A 19,921-nucleotide genomic window follows, 5' to 3' on the forward strand; every position below is an offset into this window, starting at 1 on the left:
TATATATATATATATATATATATATATATATATATATCTCCAACACGTAGCTCCTTGTAATTGGCATGCAATAAATACTCAAATATGTCTTGAGTAAAGAGACAAAGAAACACTAGCAAAAGTAAAAGAAGAGTGAAATATTCATGAAGAAAGATATGAAAAAATAGGTGGCCCGAAGGAATGGAAATGAGGCTCCTATTAAGAGGGATGATTTTATCTATTTGCCTAAGTGCTGTAATCAGGAAAGTAAGGTCTGGGCTTCCCTGGTGGCGCAGTGGTTGAGAATCCGTCTGCCAATGCAGGGGACATGGGTTCGAGCCCTGGTCCGGGAAGATCCCACATGCCGCGGAGCAACTAAGCCCGTGAGCCACAACTACTGATCCTGCACTCTAGAGCCTGTGAGCCATGACTACTGAGCCTGCATGCCACAACTACTGAAGCCTGCGGACCTAGAGCCCGTGCTCTGCAACAAAAGAAGCCACGGCAATGAGAAGCCCGCGCTCCGCAGCAAGGAGTAGCCCCCGCTCAACACAACTAGAGAAAAACCCGCAGGCAGCAACGAAGACCCAATGCAGCCAAAAATAAATAAATAAATTTGTTAAAAAAAGAAAAAGGAAAGCAAGGTCTGATCAACCAGTCTGGCAAAGAGAAAAACCTTAGGTTCCCTCCAGAAAAATCACATAAGTTCATAAATGTCTTCATTATGTTGATTAATGTATTAGGTCAGACACTTCAAGTAAAACCATTTTTCTTTGGAGGCTGAATTAACCTGTGGATATTGAGAAAGTAAACAAGCTATTTGCCAAACCTGCACTTTATGTTTATCGCACAGATACATAGTCAGAGCTTTTCCTCCTCCCTTGTGCTGGTCAACGTAGATGCAAAGTGCAGCCTTATTGATAGTGGAATCATTATAACTATAAAATGCCTTTCTCTAGCCAAAAAATGGAAAATAAATAAAAATGGCGATATTTGTTCTAAAGTGAAGAAGAAATAGTTTCATTTGATACAATGCACTGTGTTCCTATAAAATATTTCCACAGCCTTCCTGACTCAGAAGATAAAGTTCTTTTTCAAGTCTTTTTCTAGAGCCTCACTAATTACTCCCATTATCCTGTCTAAGGTAGAAAGAGGGGAGGAAAACAATGAAATATTTAAAAGCCTTCTTTGGGGGAGACAAGTCTATCATACACTGAGAAAGAAATGTAGTTACATGCCAAGTTCAGCCTGGTTTCTAGCCTCATGTCCCTCTTCTACCCCAAACTCAGCAGGTCCTTAGATGCAGCCCCAGAGGGCACAGAGCAGCTGCAGTCCACCATCAGGGGCTCTCCCCTCTGTCAGCCGACTGCCCCTCCACCCTGACACTGTGTCCGGTCCTAGGACTACATCCCCGCCCTGGGCTCGTCAGGTTCCTTGTGCTTGAGGCCCTGCTCTACAGTGCTCCAGAACCGGAGCCTTACCTGGCACTTACGCCCCACCGGCCCCGTCCCCAGCCGCCAGGAATGAAACTTCTTGCTGAACCTCAGTCTTGGGCCTGAGACCCTGCCCTCCGCTGACAACACCTCTCTGTCTCCAAACTTCACAAGATTAAATCACTGGGCCACCCCGATCCCATCTGTTGCCTGCCAGGCTGGATTCCCTCTTACCCCTGCAGTTGGTTTGTCCCCCAAAGCCTGGGTCATCCCACTGGGCAGCTGACCCACCTGCAACATTCAGTTGTGCCTAACTGTAGTGGATGCTGTTGTCAGGCAGACAGATAACCACCCCCAACCCCTGACCGCACCCCACCACCTATTCTTTCAGGACAGAAGCACCCGTTCCCCCAGCTGCGGGGAATGTTGGCATCTGCCAGCTTTCAGCCGAGTCTCTCTCAGAAAACTGCCTGCAGCTGGAGAGAGTGGTCTCACTGGAGATCTTGCCCCCTTCCTGGGGCAGCTGACATCTAACGCTGGTTAATGCAGGGGTACAAAGACCCGTTTCCTTGGCCGGCAAGATCGGCGGAGACTTTATAGTGACTTGTCTGCCCGGTGCTTCTCCCTTTGCCCCCCACAGGTGTTGCTCCCTGCTAGATGTTCTACAGGTAAACCTGTAGAGTCGGCTTCCCTGGGGACCCTACCTGTGACACTAATCAGGTGAGTCAAGTTCAGTCCATCCCTGAGATACTCTGCCTCATCTCATTTGGAATTCCTCGGAATTCTGCAAATCATCAAGGGGTCCGTTTCATGCACCCATTTTACGGTGTCTGATTAACAAGCCCTTCTCTCAGGGTGTATAAAAGTCTTCAGCATTTCAAGTCCAGCTTAATATGGAAACCACAAAGGACTGGGGGTGTAGCAGACAGAATAAGGGCCACCCAGAGACATCCGTGTCCTAACCCCAGGTGTTTGTTAATATGTTACCTTACATTGTAAAAGGGGCTTTGCATCTGTGATTAAATTAAAGGCCTTGAGATGGGGGGGCTACCCTGGGTGATCTGGGTGGGCCCAATCTAATCACATGGGCTCTTTTTTTTTTTTTTTTTTTTTTTTTTGCGGTACGCGGGCCTCTTACCGTTGTGGCCTCTCCCGTTGCGGAGCACAGGCTCCGGACGCACAGGCTCAGTGGCCATGGCTCACGGGCCCAGCCGCTCCGCGGCATGTGGGATCTTCCCGGACCGGGGCACGAACCCGTGTCCCCTGCATTGGCAGGCGGATTCTCAACCACTGCGCCACCAGGGACGCCCCACATGGGCTCTTAAAAGTGGAGGACCTTTCCTGGCTGTCAGCAAAGGGAGGTGTGATTACAGAAGGAAGGCAGCCAGAGAGGGACTGTGGCTGGCTTTGAAGGCAGAGAGAGGGGCCACAGGTCAGCTCTAGAAGCTGGAGAAAGCAAGGGGATGGATTTCCCTTAGAGCTGCCAGAGGAGGACACCCTGCTGACACCTGGATTTTAGTCCAGGGAGACCCATGTTGGACTTCTAACCCACAGAATGGTCGGATAATACAGCGGTACCATTTTAAGCCACTAAGTGTGTGGTAACTTGCTATGACAGCAACAGAAAACTTACGTGCAGGAAAGGGAACGCGGCGAAGGGAATGCAAGTGTTCACTTATTTCCACACTTGAACTCTCCCCTTTTATGCTTATTTGGGGCTCCCGCTCAGGAAAGCGTAAGATCTTTCTTGAAAACAACTAGGGTCAACTCTGGGTGATAGGAACAAACCCACACAACATTGTAAAATCAATAATTTCACACCTTCTTTAGAATGAAGAAGAATATTAACCTCATGTTCTAGGAGATGACATTTTCCCGATCAATCGTAACCATCCACAGCCAAGAGGTGGAAGAGTTTAGTTACAAATAAGAGGGACTCTGTTTGGCTGCCACTTCAACTTCTAAATAAAAAATAGAACGGAAATAGTTTCCTACTTTGATAAAGGCATATAGCTTTAAAATAATACTTTTGGGCTTCCCTGGTGGCGCAGTGGTTGAGAGTCCGCCTGCCGATGCAGGGGACACGGGTACGCGCCCCGGTCCGGGAGGATCCCACGTGCCGCGGAGCGGCTGGGCCCCTGAGCCATGGCCGCTGGGCATGCGCGTCCGGAGCCTGTGCTCCGCCACGGGAGAGGCCACAACAGAGGAAAGTCCGCATACCACAAAAAAAAAAAAAAAAAAAATAATAATAATAATAATAATAATAATACTTTTTACCCTTTTTAAAATTTTGAGACAAAGAAGAAATAATTTCTTTTTATACAATGCTATTCAATGTTAATCCTGACTAAATAATAATGCTGTGATGAAGAGTTCTCTAACTTTCAGTATCTATTTATTTTTAAAAAGGCAAGAGCATACCTTTGGAAATATCTGTGCAAAATATGCTTAAAGCTAATGGAATAGGAAGAGAAACACAAACTCAGTAGGTCTTCTAAACAGAGTAGAAATCATCATTTAAATGTGTGTGTTGGGACCATTCTGGAATTTAATTTGCATAGGTTGCTGTCTTAAAAAGAAGCAGGAAAATTTATATCAAGTTGGTAAGTATGAGATAATCTGAGTAAAGAATTCTTCTCCCTGGTTATAAAGACAAATAGACTATATATAGCTGCAGGATTTAACTTGACTTTGGCTTATATGTTCAAATATGCCCTTATCTGTTATCAAGAATGTGTATATGGGAAATTCATGGCATTAAAAGACCCCAAAATAGTACCATTCAAGATGATAAATGGCATTGATTATATAAATCTGAAAGATCAGATCGCTGGGAGTCACTGGTTTTCTAGTGCCCACTTCTGGGGCAGCACAGCTCTGCAGATACAAGGTCACCACAGGCCGTTACTGGAAAGGCCTCAGCAGGTCAGAAGCATGACAGGCAGGCGAGCCAGGTCCCTGGCCTTCTCAATAACAGGGAAGAGTGGACATCCAGCTCACAACAGTGTCAGGGAGGCATCCCTATCTGGGCCGTGTTTCCACATTCAACCCTCTCCAAAATAGACAGGACTGCTCAACACAGAGCTCTTAGAGAACAGAGGTTCTCATCTACACTCAATAAAGCGGGAGAAATCCAGAAAGTCCTTGAACACCACTTTTTAAGTTTTGTGTGGATTTACTTTTCCACATAATGGGCATGTGAGCCTATCACTATAAATGCAACGAACACAGCATGGAAGGGAACTTGAGAAAGAAAGCCGGGAGTGGCCCGGGGTGATGAGGGCCTAGACCACTGGGACTAAACTACTTTCCCACCAGGACACATGTGACAAAGGACACCTCTCCCAAGGGAGATCCGGGGTTGGCACACTTTTGGATGCCTTATCTAGCTGCAACTCTTTTCTCTCCTGCTCAAGGACACGTTGGAATGGAGGTGAGTGAGAGGAGCTGGCCTTGAATCTGCTGTAATTAAAAACAAATGCTCCAACTCCAGCACTGACAGCGCTGTCAGTCACACAGATTGCTGCATGCTCCAACCCAGTCTCAACACTTCATTTGAGAAATTCTGGGGGTGAAGTTTTCCAGTTACTATGGCTGTCTAATAAACCTCCCCAAAGCATACTGGCTTGAAACCACATTATTTTGTTCACGAATCTGCAATGTGGGCAGAGCTGGGCAGGGATAGCTCATGTCTGCTCCTTTCGCTTCGACCAGGGTGCTTCAGAGACTGGGGAGGCATGGAATGGAACCATGTGAAGGCTCACACGCTCACATACCTAGCCTCTGAGCCATAAAGACTCAAACAGCCAGAGGCTAGAACAGCTGGGCATCCGTGGGCACCTCTGTCTCTATATGGCCTGGGGTCTCTCCACATGGTCTCTGTATTATATAGCTAGACTTCTTACATGGCAGCTCAGGGCTCTAAGGTACATGTCCCCAGTACAAGAGAGCAAGAGAGAGAGAGAGAGAGAGAGAGATGGCCCATGTACCAGGTGGAAGCTTTACCACATTTTCTAACCTAGCCTCAGAAATCACACAGCATCACTTCTGCCATGTTCTGTTCTTTAGAACTGAGTCTCTAAGGCTGGACCATATTCGAGGGGAGAATTACACTCCATCTTTTTTTTTTTTTTTTGATGGGAAGAGGATTAAAGATTTTGTGACTATGTTTGAAACCTACTACATAAGTATGGAAGCAGGAAGAATACATCCTAAGAGACATTAAAGCAAAAGATTAGTAGAGTGTGGTAACTGAAAGTATATGAGGAAGGTGAAAAGAGAGAACACTTCCAGGATGAACTCTGGGGATGAGGAGTGTTTTCTTTAATGAGAATGGTGGAGTCATGAACAATGCATCTGGTTTTCAATACCTTCCTTTCTGGGCATCAGAGGACATCTGGGTAAAGGTCTCCACAGGCAAGAGGAAATCCAAGACAGGAGGGCAGGTGCTCTAAGCAGGGGACAAGAGACAGATGAAGTCACATTGGAAGAGGTAAGAGTATCACCATGATGGCTCAAACTTGCTTGAGAAAGTAAGAAAGGCAGACAGGAAATGGACAAAGGTAATTAAGGGCAAGGAGGACAGAGCAGATATAATACAGGAAAAAAAGAAGTAACTAAAGGTAAGTAGAAGATGAACATCCTAAAAGCTAAAGGAAGAAAAAGTTTCCAAAAAAAAGAACGTACTCACAGGCTCTTATACCACTGAGGGAAAAGGAAAAAGAAAAACGTAAAAAAAGGGACACTGGATTTTGGCAAGGAAGACAAAATCTACTATCTGTACAAGGAGAGACAGTAATTTCTACTATCTGTACAAGGAGAGACAATAATTTCCCATCGCAGTAAGTAGGACTAACACCTCTAGTAGACTCCAGTGTTTTGTGTTAAAATAAGCTGTTTCATGAGAAGCGCCTGAAAACCATCAAAAGATAGCAGACTATAAAACTTAAACTCTTTCCCAAGTGAGTTAGACAGCCAGCCATTCCTCCACCGATAAGACTATCTCCAGGCAAACCACATCCACCCTAGGGGGCCGTTGGCTACACCCTCCTCTATCAGCCACCTTGCACAGCCTTGTTGCATTCCAATGGCTCTCAACAGCAAGACCAGTCCCCGTGGTCTCTGAAGTCAGAAGTTTTGAAAGCCCAGTTTGAAGATGTATGGAAATTCACATTTCTTAATGGTTTGTTCTCTCCAAATACACTTAAAATGTTCTGAAATAAAATAGTCTCCTTATAGTTGAAAGCAAGTCTACTTCAAAAATTTCTGGGGGGGGGTGGACAAGGAAGTCTATTCTAATGGTATGACAGCTCTCAGCTAAAGGGTCAAGGAGGTAGGGGCTGAAACAGACCAAAATTAAGGATAGGACAACCTCTACAAATTGGAGAAATGGAGTCGAGGGAAAGGGAGACACACACACACACACACACACACACACACACACACACACACACAGCCATCACATTTCTCTTCATCCTGGGCCTGATCTTGGCAGGGGAAGAGATTTTTCTCTCTCAAGTAGAGCAGGGAGACTGACAAGTCTATAAGAGCACAGGGCTGGCTGGTTCAATCAGAAATCCTTCTATCAGGACTGTCAACAAAAACCAGATACATGAGAAGAGGCTGGTAACAGAATCTTAATTACAGGTACTCTGAGGGGCTGTATCTAAGTTACACATGAGATGAGAGAAGAGTTTTCAAACCCAAAGTATTATAAGTGAGGGGAAAAAAGTTAAAGTTTTCTCTTAAAAATCAACGAAAAACTAGTGCCAAATTAAACTATGAAGATGAAGGTGAAATTTGTGATAAAGTACCTCACTCATCATAAGGATATATATTTCTTTAAGCCTTGCTCTTAATTGTATACAACTTCAATGACTAGTTGATAGTCATGATTTATCATTTTGATAAATATTTTATCATCATGTAAAAGCATAACAGATTGCATCCCATGCTAAATTCTCTCAGTTACCCAGGCCTGAGAATTTGGGTCTAGACATCATAGTCATTGCCAGGACATCCTTAAGAAGAAATCAAAACCTACGCAGAGGCAGCCTTGCATATTCTACCCTATAAAGTGATAGTAAATGCCAAGATTCAGTGAGAAGTCAAAGAAAGAAATATTAGAAAGAGTATAAGGAATAAATTGAGCATATTTAAACAAAGCAAATATTATAGCAATAAAAACTAATTACATATATATGCAACAACATAAATGAATCTGAGAAACACAACATTAAGCTAAAAAAATCACAAGTTGAAAATTGTAAGAGCAATCACTCCCACTCTAACAATGAGAACAAGCCAGATTAGCTACAAAAGCACAGTTTTTAAAATATATCAGGGAGCTGAGGATGCAAAGAAGCCTAAATGTGTCAGGCCCTTCCCAGCTTTCATTCCTAGCAAAGTGGCAGGAAGAACAGGAATCCACCATAGACAGGAATAAGAAGAAACCGGCAAATTTTTAATTAGGTTAATGGCTACAAGTGGACTGCTATATGGATTAGAATTCCAAGGAGACACAGCCACAGAGTAGGTCTACGCCACCAGCCAACTCTTCCCCATGGATCTTCACCAAACACATAGCAAGAGCACACCAAAGGCTTAGATAGGGCAGGAGTTTTGAGAGACATCTGCCCTGACACCTATGGGACTGTCCCCAAGGGTAAGGCAGGGGTCAGAGCATAAAAATATGAGAAAATCTCTCAGGCACTTCAGTCCTTCACTCAGGCCACTCTGCAGTCATCCAAAAGCTGAAACTGAACAGCTGGGCAGAAAGAGATGTCCTAGGTATAGAAAGCTGGGGCAAGACTGCAAACAAAACTCTCCAGTAGCCCAAAAAGCTGGTAGTCTAGCTGAAAAACAAATCTTCCACAGTAAGCTGGTCCTGGGCTGTGAAGCATGAAGAGTTTTGCCAGGGATAAGATCCCAATCCCTGCTAAAGGGAAAGTCCCGATTCTTCCCTCAAAACATCTGAAGTCAGTGATGAAATGAATCTAACTAAAGCTTCACCAAAGCACACACCCATTTCAATTACAAATGAGACTGACTCAGCCCACACTCTACTGGCCTGAAAGAAAGCCATGCCCTTTTAAATTACTGAAGTGTCAACAATTCTTTTACACACAATAGCTAGCATGTAATCAAAAATTATGAGAAATACAAAGAAGGGAGAAACTGTAAGCCACAGTCAAGAGAAGAAATAGCCAAAAGAAGCAGATCCAGAGATGACAGATGCTGGCATCATTAGGCAAGGACTCCAAAATAACTACAAAAAATATGTTAAAGTATCCAGTAGAAAATATGGACATAAGGAGATTGGTTCAAGATGGCAGAGTAGAAGGAAGTGCTCTCACTCCCTCTTGTGAGAGCACTGGAATCACAACTAACTGCTGAACAAGCCTCAACAGGAAGACACTGGAACTCACGAAAAAAGATACCCCACATCCAAAGACAAAGGAGAAGCCACAATGAGATGGTAGGAGGGGTGCAATCACAATAAAATCAAATCCCATAACTGCTGGGTGGGTGACTCACCAACTGGAGAATACTTATACCACAGAAGTCCACCCACTGGAGTAAAGGTTCTGAGCCCCACGTCAGACTTCCCAAGCTGGGGGTCCAGCAATGGGAGGAGGAATTCCTAGAGAATCAGACTTTGAAGGCTAGCGGGATTTGATTGCAGGACTTTGACAGGACGGGGGGAAACAGAGACTCCACTCTTGTAGGGCACACATAAAGTAGTGTGCGCATCAGGACCCAGGGGAAGGAGCAGTGACCCCATATAAGATTAAACCAGACCTACCTGCTAGTGTTGGAGGGTCTCCTGCAGAGGTGGGGGGTGGCTGTGTGTCATCCTGAGGACAAGGACACTGGCAGCAGAAGTTCTAGGAAGTACTTCTTGGCATGAGCCCTCCCAGAGTCTGCCATTAGCCCCACCAAAGAGCCCAGGTAGGCTCCAGTGTTCGGTTGCATCAGGTCAGACAACCAACAGGTAGGGAACCCAGCCCCACCCATCAGGAGACAAGTGGATTAAAGTTTTACTGAGCTCCGCCCACCAGAGCAACAGCCAGCTCTACCCCACCAGTCCCTCCCACCAGGAAACTTGCACAAGTCTCTCAGATAGCCTCATCCACCAGAGGGCAGACAGCAGAAGCAAGAAGAACTACAATCCTGCAGGCTGTGGAACAAAAACCACATTCACAGAAATATAGACAAGATAAAAAGGCAGAGAGCTATGTACCAGATGAAGGAACAAATTAAAACACCAGAATAACAACTAAATGAAGTGGAGATAGGCAACCTTCCAGAAAAAGAATTCAGAATAATGATAGTGAAGATGATCCAGGACCTCGGAAAAAGAATGGAGGCAAAGATCAAGAAGATGCAAGAAATGTTTAATAAAGACCTAGAAGAGGGAAAGAACAAACAAACAGAGATGAACAATACAATAACTGAAATGAAAAACACACTGGAAGGAATTAATAGCAGGCAGATGAATGGATAAGTGACTGGGTGAAAAGACATGAAGACAGCCTAAGAGACCTCTGGGACAACATTAAACGCACAAACATTTGCATTATAGGGGTCCCAGAAGGAGAAGAGAGAAAGGACCTGAGAAAATATTTGAGCAGATTATAGTTGAAAACTTCCCTAACGTGGGAAAGGAAACAGCCACCCAAGTCCAGGAAGCGCAGAGAGTCCCATACAGGATAAACCCAAGGAGAAACACGCCGAGACACACAGTAATCAAATTGGCAAAAATTAAAGACAAAGAAAAATTATCTAAAGCAGCAAGAGAAAAACGACAAATAACATACAAGGAAACTCCCATAAGGTTAACAGTTGATTTCTCAGCAGAAATTCTACAAGCCAGAAGGAAGTGCCATTACATACTCAAAGTGATGAAAGTGAAGAATCTACAACTAAGATTACTCTACCCTGCAAGGATCTCATTCAGATTCGAAGGAGAAATCAAAAGCTTTACAAACAAGCAAAAGCTAAGAGAATTCAGTACCACCAAACCATCTCTACAAAAAAGAAAATTATGGACCAATAACACTGATGAATATGGATGCAAAAATCCTCAACAAAATACTAGCAAACAATCCAACAGCACATTAAAAGGATCATACACCATGAACAAGTGGGGTTTATCCCAGGGATGCAAGGATTCTTCAAAATACGCAAATCAATCAATGTGATACACCACATTAACAAACTGAAGAATAAAAATCATATGATCATCTCAACAGATGCAGAAAAAGCTTTTGACAAAATTCAACACCCACTTATTATAAAAACCTTCCAGAAAGTAGGCATAGAGGGAACTTACCTCAACATAATAAAGGCCATATATGACATAACCACAGCCAACATCATTCTCAATGCTTAAAAACAGAAACCATTTCCTTTAAGATCAGGCACAAGACAAGGCTGTCCACTCTCACCACTATTATTCAACATAGTTTTGGAATTTTAGCCACAGCAATCAAAGAAGAAAAAGAAATAAAAGGAATCCAAATCAGAAAAGAAGAAGTAAAGCTGTCACTGTTTGCTGATGACATGATATTATACATAGAATATCCTAAAGATGCTACCAGAAAAAGATGCCACCAGAAAACTACTAGAGCTAATCAATGAATTTGGTAAAGTGGCAGGATACAAAATTAATGCACAGAAATCTCTTGCATTCCTATACACTAATGATACAAGAAACGCTAAAAGAAGTACTTTAGGCCATAGGGAAATAATACAGATGCAAGAAATAAAGAGTACCAGAAATAGTAAATATGTGAGGATAAATACAAAATTCTATTTAAAATTATCTCTATTTCATATATGTACAAATGTATATGTGTCTTAGATTTTACATGTTTGTAGAGGTTTTATTTTAAAGTATATTTATTTTATTCATGTATATACATTTATGTTTCTTTTAAATACTATTGATTGCTTTTAAATAATAACATTACTGGATTGTATCATACACAGATATAAAATATATGACAATAAGAGTTCAAAGGGTGGGAGAAGTGGAATTATAACATTATAGGTTTCTTGTATTATTTCTGAAGTACAATATTACTATTTGGAGGTAGACTATTAAAGAGTAAAGATGCATATTCTAATCTCTTAAGCAACTACTAAAAAAAAAAATACAAAGAAACATAGCCCACATTTTTTTAAAGGAAATAAAATGGAATACTAAAAATAGGCAATTCACCTAAAAGAAGGCAAGAAGGAGGAAAAGAGGAAAAACATATTAGATAAATAGAAAACAAACACCAAGATGATAAACTTTAACCCACCAGTATTGGGACAAAGGCAAAATTTGAATGTGGATTATTGTATCCATGTTAAATTTCCTGAAACTGATGCTAATACTGTGTTTGTATAAGAGAACACCCTTTTTCTTAAGAATTACACGCTGAAAAATATGGATATAAAAGAGCATGACATCTGCAACTTACTCTTCCATGGGTCAGAGAGGGTAAGGAGAGATGAGGAAGAGAGAGTTTTTTTAAATAAAAGATTTTCATTATTTTTTTATATATAGAAGAAAATTTTCTTTATATTTTTTATATAGAAAAATAAGCCAATCTAAACAACCTATTGTTTGGGAATGCATACATTCAACCATCTTGAGGAGAAAAGGGCAAGGCATTAATAATGACTAGCTCAGATAGTGATGACCCCAGGGAGGTGCAGGAAGATGGGACAGGGCTGAAACCCATAGGATATAAGTAGATTCAAAAGCCCTGGTAATTTTTTTTTTTTTCAAAAGCCCTGTTATTGATATGGTTCTTGAGTGAGTGGTAGTTTCATGGGGGCTCTTTATACTCATGAAAATTATTTTATTTCAAAATTGCATGTGTGTTGTTATATATAATCTTCTATATCAATCTAATATTATATTTTTTAAATGGGGGGGGAATTGAAGAAATACTAGAAGATTATGCAGTTTATAAAAATTAGTTTGAATTAGGACCAACTTTTCTATTTAGTGAAGAACTAAGCAAAAGCATTAAAAAAGTCCCCAACTCTTATTTGAACCAACTGACATTTTATCAGATCCATATTTCTATGGATGTATCTAATTATAAGCATCTATTGACCACCACTGTCTTCCCTTTCCTAACAACCTGAGCTACAAAACAATGAACATACTTCCTTGAAACCCTTAATTTCTCTTGCTAAGACATAATAACTCTGCCTTGAATAAATTATGTGTAGTATTGTACTGCAAAAGAAAAATCTCCAGCTTCTGTAGATATAGCCCAATAAATAATTGATCATCATTACCCTGTTATAGGAACCTACAAGAGTCCTTTCTGCATAATTTGATGTCAGTTCCCACTAGCTGAGAGAAGACAGTGAAATACAAGTAGTCAATAGAATCCTTAAAAGTCCTATTATATAAATTCAAGTATCCAAAGACAAGAACCTATAAAATGCAAAATTACTCTACATGTTGGTGGTTGTTGGCTAACCTCATATATATCACAGAGTGCTTTATTTGTTTAAAGTGTTTAGTTAAAAAATAAAGGAAAAATAGAAAGAAGCCTTGGTTAGTGAAGAGAACATCACAACTCTATAACTAGTTTTCTAAGTAACTAAGAAAATCTTTTATTTCTTCTGCTTCAACTGATACATTGGAAAAGGGATGATATTTGATTCTGAATTCAGAAGAATTACATTGATAATCAAGGCAAATATGTTCTATAAGATATTATTAATTTTACATTTTATTAATGTTCCCAACTTTACAAAATGAAAAACTGAAGCACATGGAAGTTATTTTTCAGTCTGTTTCAATTTTACCATTATTTAATTAAATGATAAATATTTATTGAGAGCCTGCTATGTACCAGCTACTACTCTAGGTGCTGGGGGAACATCAGTGAACAAAACAAATCGAATCCCTACCCCCAGGGAATTTAAATGTGTTAATCACGCATAAATGAATAGGTTAGTGCATTCATGTCGTTAACAAGGTTTTGAAGCCACCTAAAATTCTTGTGGAGCCACAGTGGGTTATAAAGTAAAGTATCCTTGGGGCTTCCCTGGTGGCGCAGTGGTTGAGAATCTGCCTGCCAGTGCAGGGGACACGGGTTCGAGCCCTGGTCTGGGAGGATCCCACAGGCCGCGGAGCAACTGGGCCCGTGAGCCACAATTACTGAGCCTGCGCATCTGAAGCCTGTGCTCTGCAACAAGAGATGCCGCGATACTGAGAGGCCCGCGCACCGCGATGAAGAGTGGCCCCCGCCTGCCACAACTAGCGCAAGCCCTCGCACAGAAACGAAGACCCAACACAGCCATAAATAAATAAACAAATAAATTTTAAAAAATCTAAAGTAAAGTATCCTTGACACTGTATACTATGTTAATAGGGAATGTTCAGTGTAAGGTGCTGATGGTCACCTACCATCCCCTACTATCAACCCCATGGTGTTCTACGATAAATAGCATGGCCAGCATCTGGCCAGACAAAGATGGGACACTTTCCAGACGTTTTCTGAGGTGATGGAGAACTTGATGCAGTTCGGAATAGGACAGTTGAGAAAAGATGAGATCGTTACATATTATAAGGGCAGTACCCTCTACTAGATAATAAAGGATTTCCAATCTAAAAAGGAGACATTATTATTGGAAATAACACTTTTGTTTATGGAGACAGTCCCTTGTTCCATCTTCAAGGCAAACATGACTCCACTTCAACTGACTACCAATTATTCATCAATTATTTCAGAGGGGATGAGCCAAAGCAGAAGAAAAAGGAGGAGAAGGAAGAGGAGGAAGAAACGAAGAAAAGAAGGGAAGGAAGGGAAAGGGGAGGACAAGAGAGAAGAAAAACATGGCTTTTTTTAAGAATCACCAATGGACTTCTAGGTGAGGAGAAATTTAAGAATGCTGCCACATTCTCAAGTGCTTCAGCCCTAATAACATCTCCAAACTGTCTGTGGTGACAGCATAGACTTGGGAGACAGTCAAGTCCAAGATCTGAGCAGGCCTCCCCTGGCCTCAGGGGATGCTCCTGGAAACAGGAACCTCATCTGCAACTCAGTTCAGCTACTTCTTTCTGCACCTGTGATCAAGAGACTATGAAATGTCAGTACTTCAGGACCAAAGACTTTTTTTTTTCTAATTTTCAGCTCTAAACAAAAGTGGGCTATATGTGTGTGTAAGTCAGAGAGAAAGAAATTGATAATGTTCACTGATCTTTTCAAATGGCAATTTTGGGGTGTGTGAGAATGAGGACATTGTAGGGAGTCTTTGATGCGCCAGCCCCTCAGTACGTGCAAGGAGCAGTGAGATGTCTCCACAGCACTGCAACCAACTTCCGCCCTTCCCTCTTAAACACAGCCATGTAACGCTGTCACTTTGGACCAGTACTCCATATGCTGAATAAAAGATGTCTAAAGATAAACAGCCCCGCCCTACTTGACAAAGACTGGAGAGTTGCTTCAGGTTCCTTCTAGTTGCTTTATTACTGTCTTCTCGATTCTGAGATGGTAGCTCCAAAAATGGAAACGAATCCAGTCCCTGCTTCTTGTAGGCTTCCTCACTGCCCTCGCTCAGGGTCTGGATAAAAGGCGCAAGAGCAAAGCTGCCCCTCAGACTCACGCAAAGGTCTCTGTTTAACTGCAGACTACACAGTTCCACATTTTTTCAGCCCTAATATGCTATCACTGTCATGCTTGCTTCCTAATCCACATACTCCGTCCTTCACACGTTCTCAGAAAGGGGTGACCAGTCCTTGGGAGGCTATTTCTAAGTTCTGCTCTAATAACATGTACCATTTAATGAGTACTATGTATCAGACACTGTACTAAATACACTTCATTTAATCTTCACAACGTATAAAGGTAGATATTATTAATCCCATTTAACAGACTGGGAAACTAAGGTTTAGAAAAGTCAACTAATTTGTCTAGGGTCATACTTCTGGGAAGAATTTTGGGATCTGTCCTTCCGAAAGGCATACATGCCTGTAACCACTATATTCTATATTTGGAGGAGGAGCAGCACAGAGCATCGGAAAGATCACAGGCTTTCCAGCCAGAAGCCTGGCCACTAATTAGTGTGTGATCTTAGGTGATTATTTAACCTCTGCAAGCCTCTGTCACTTCATCTTCAAGGTGAGAAAAATCATTCTACCCTGCCTTTCTTCCACGGTTGAAGACAGTATTAACACCTGTTGCTGCATTCCAAGAAGTCCACTTCTCTTGAACAAAGTTCCCTGTCCATCTCTTCAAGGTCAGGAAGGAGAGGTAGGGTGGAGAAGAGTTGCAGGAAAAGGAGGTCTAAAACTAAATTTAGCTATATGTCTTATTTTCAAATTTCATATTTGCCTTTGCGTTACAGTATGGAGAAACATGGACCCTCATGTTTAAAAGCAAATTCTGCTAATATTAAAGTTATCTAGACACGAAATTAACCAAATAGGCAACCACATAGTATATGCTCAATAAATAACTGAAGGAAGGCAGACAGACAGCAGACAAAACTGGCATTCTGGGCTTCCCTGGTGGCGCAGTGGTTGAGAGTCCGCCCGCCAATGCAGGGGACGCGGGTTCGTGCCCCGGTCCGGGAAGATCCCACATGCCGCGGAGCGGCTGGGCCCGTGAGCCATGGCCGCTGAGCCTGCGCGTCCGGAGCCTGTGCTCCGCAACGGGAGAGGCCACAACAGTGAGAGGCCCGCGTACCGCAAAAAAACAAACAAACAAAAAAAAAACAAAACAAAAAACTGGCATTCTCTCTTGATCTCTCCTAGCCTGTTGGCATTTCATTTCCCGTGCATGTGACTAATTGGGTCTCTTAGTCTCTATCAAATTAATTTGGTCAAAGTTATTTAATTTCACTCTGGCGTTAGCAATAGTAAAGAACTTAAAAGGAATACAGTGACAAATATTATTGCTAAAGCGTAACATTCTATGATTTGAGCAGCCCTATGATTTTTTGTACCTGAGGCATCAGGTTACGATGAGCCTATTTTCTTGAAATTTCAAATTGCCTAACTGAAGCAACGCTTATGGGCACCAAGGACACACATACACGTAGAGCCGATCTCAAACTGAAGCTGCCGACAGTCGCTAATAAAATCCCAGTGCACATGTTTATTCCTACAGCCATCCGTTAACACAACGCTGACAGAAAGATCCCTAACAGCCTGCTAGTGAGGACTTTGGGGAACTCTTGGAAGAAACACACAGAGATGAGGTGAAAATGAACTTATGATGGTTTGGTTAAAAGCAGTGTCTGAAAGAAGAAAGTAAAAGAAAGTAAAAGGAAAGTAAAAGTAATAACTGCAGGGGACCCCTAACCATGCAGTGGGGATTTGGGTGTTTAGAGAAAATGAAATAGTCACGATCCTAAATGAAACACACTTGTGGCTGAAGCTCTGCAACACAATCACAAAATTAATCCATTCTCTCCACTCTTAACATTGCAAAAAAAAGCGCAAAGATGCCAGTACAGATCCTTTCAAAACTTTGTTAACATTAGGAACATAGTGAATATGCTCTACCTAGGGGAACACCTGTAATGAAAGCCACCATTGGAAGGATGGCATTTCTGTTCAACCGTATGGCATCACCATGTCAGTGCCGGGATTTATTATGACTCAGACTGCAAAATCACCCAGGACCTCTGGGCCCTTCCCCCAGTTCCCCAGGTGTGTAAGGACAAGAGGGTGGCTCTGGATGGGGGCAGGGGAACAGCAGCAGGCACGGTAGGGCATTTCTCCCGTCATTCTGAAAGCCTCTCCATACCCTTACCCTCCTGTAACCGGGTCCCCAGACAGACTCCACCAACTAGTCTCAAATGTGCACAGAAGTTAAACTTCTAGAAGAGACCTGGAAATTTTACATAGTCAGAAATGGAGGTGTTGTCTGTAAGAAAGCCTGGGGGAGGGGAGGAGGTTATATCTGAGCTCTCTCTCCTCACCTGTTCTCACTCAATCCCATTAAAATGGTTCATCACAGCACAATGTTCAGATACAAAATGTTTCCCCTCAGAGACAGAGGGCTTTAAGTGAAAAGTATTACATTGTCAAGAGATCATCCATTTCTGACTGAGACAGCATTTGGAATATCAAACACCAGGCACAAAATCAGAGCCTATTAATACTTACCACAGACAAAAGTAAACATACACAAAAGCTTTTAATTAACCCTATCCAACAGAAGCAGAAAGAGTATCATGCCCCATAATAGCTAGGAAAAGCAAAGAACTCCCAATAAATATATTGCTTTTTTTTTAATGGGAGGGGGTAGTAGCTACAAGTTTCATTGAGCATAAGATACCAAGAATTACACAAGAAGCTGCATTGCAAATGTTGGACCCAATAAGAGCAACTGAAGTGGATTCTGAAATGTGGTTAAACTACTTTATCTAATACTATTAACAAAGAAGAAGATCTTTCACTAGTTGGCAGGAAGATAGTTGCTACTAGCCAATTTGATTTTCCTGAATGGAGAAGACGTGCATGCACTTTTTTCCCCCGATAAAAGCCCTAAAGTCCCAAAGTTTTGTTTCTGGAATCAGAAGTTACTATGCAGTGTCATACTCTTCCTGACAGGCCTACAGTCTCCTTTTACCTGTTCCCCAATATTGGGAGGGGAGGGGAAGGTGTTTGCTTGGAACATTTTTTTACTGAAACTTTTTTTTAAAGTGAATCGTTTAGAAACCTGATAGTAAATCAGAAATTGATCAAGAGTGAACATCTAAGGAGAACGAAAAATGAAATTATCCTTCCAAGCCACATGGAGTGGCCGACACTCTGAGACCTAAAATAACCAAGATTTCTCGTTAGTCAGGGAAGGCATGTAGAAGATTTAGTCAACTGAGCTTCACAAGATGCCCTACAGCTCGTGAGCACGAAAGGAAGTCGATTCTGTTTATTCCTGACCTAAGGATCTGCCTCATCCCCGCTTCCCACAGAAGGCTACATCTGGGCTGGTTTGCTAGTCTCCAAACTCAGTAGGGCCCGCGCCAAGAATCAGTCACCTGCGAGGTGCCACCCAACCCTTGGGAGCAACAAGGCCGGCACACCTTCCAAGTGTCCTCTCTCCCCTCTCCTCCACTCCCAGAGCCCGACCCAGAACTGCATTATCTCCGGGGACCGAAAAGCAAACAGACCTTTTAAAGAAAAAGAGGGAGAGCGGGGTCTGTATTATATAACAATATACAATAGATAAGGCTTCTAGAAAACGAAAGTAGCGAGGGGAGAGGGCCAGGGATCGGGGAGGCGAGGGGTGCCAGGCGTCGGGGAGCTTTCGCCACCACTTACTCGAAGGCGAAGAAGAGTCCGCTAGTGACCAGGATGAGGATGAGAGTCAGGTAGAAGACGCCCGTCTGCCGGGCCATCATGATCCTCCCGTTGCAGAAGAACTTGTTTCTTCCCGGGAAAACCTCCCATTTCCTCCGGGCCGCGATTTTCTTCTTCTTGTGGGGCGACTCCATGGGGGAGGAGCTGTGGGTGCTGATCTGACTGTACTCGCAGTCTTTCATGGGCCCGCCGCCGCCGGGAGGCATCCACGAGGGCAGCCGGCTGGGGGCGCACACCCCCAGCAGCCCCCCGGCCGCGCGGGCCCCGCCGAGCCACGACCGCCGCCGGCCGCCCAGCCGCCCCCAGAGCCTCGGCGCCGCGGCCCCTACGCGGGCTCCCGGCTCGGCGACAACTTTGCCGAGGACACCCAGGTTAACCCTTTGGGGAGCCCAGCTGTCATAGCCTGATCCCCTGCCTAGAGGGACGGTGCTCGCCCGCAGCCCGCGGCGGCGGTCCTCAGTCGCTTCCAGCCCGCGTGCTGGGGCTCCGGGGCCCCGCGGGGCGCGGGGGGCTGCCCAGCCGCCCCGCTGCTTGCCGCGCGCCCTCCCCCTCGCACAGCCGCTCGCTCGGCCCCGTCGCCCCCGGCCCTCCGGCCGCGCCTCGGCTCTGGCCCGCCGACCCCCGAGCGCTGCGCCCCGAGGCGACACGAGGCGGCGGCCCCGGCGCCGGCTTCCTCGGGAGCTACTTCTGCGCCTCGGTCAGGTTTATTCTAATCCTTCCTCCCGGCGGCGGATCCTCCCCAGGAGAGAGCGATGGAAACTGGGAGGCAGCTCGCGGCCCCGGCAACCCCTCCCAGGGGTGGGGAAACCAAGCACGTTATTCTGTCAGGAGCGGGCTCGGCGACAGCCCGGGCGCTGCTCGCGCGGCGACCCCGCGCCGGCGCGCCTGGCAGCCGAGCCGAGTCCGCGGCCCCCGCGCTGAGCTGCCGGGGCCGCCTAGGCGGAGGGTCGCGGCGGCGGCTCGCGGGCTGCGCAGCCAGGGACTCCCTGGTTCCCTCCGGCCCCATAGGAGCCAGGCCCGGCGCAAGGAGGGCCGCCGGGAGCGGCGGAGCGCGTCTCTGGGCCGCGGGGCGAGCGCCACAGACACTTGTTTGCGAGGCTGAGCCCCGGCGCGCGCGCCTCGCTCCGAGCTGGTCCGCCTCCTCCCGGCCCGGTGGGCGGCGGCCCGCGCCTCGCCC

General features: G+C 44.3%; 1 protein-coding gene across 2 annotated transcripts in view; it reads right to left on the reverse strand.

Moving 5' to 3' along the window:
* ZDHHC14 (zinc finger DHHC-type palmitoyltransferase 14) overlaps positions 1 to 18,950 on the reverse strand; it is a 271,452-nt gene extending 252,502 nt beyond the window's left edge. For both annotated transcript variants that reach the window (XM_024122665.3, XM_024122664.3), the window contains exon 1: positions 18,706 to 18,950. In XM_024122665.3, the coding sequence (XP_023978433.1) occupies positions 18,706 to 18,950 (245 nt within the window). The remainder of the gene's footprint in view (positions 1 to 18,705) is intronic.
* Positions 18,951 to 19,921: the final 971 nt, after the last annotated feature.

The sequence above is a fragment of the Physeter macrocephalus genome, chromosome 10 (assembly GCF_002837175.3).
Source record: "Physeter macrocephalus isolate SW-GA chromosome 10, ASM283717v5, whole genome shotgun sequence".
In the NCBI taxonomy this organism is placed as follows: domain Eukaryota; kingdom Metazoa; phylum Chordata; class Mammalia; order Artiodactyla; family Physeteridae; genus Physeter; species Physeter macrocephalus.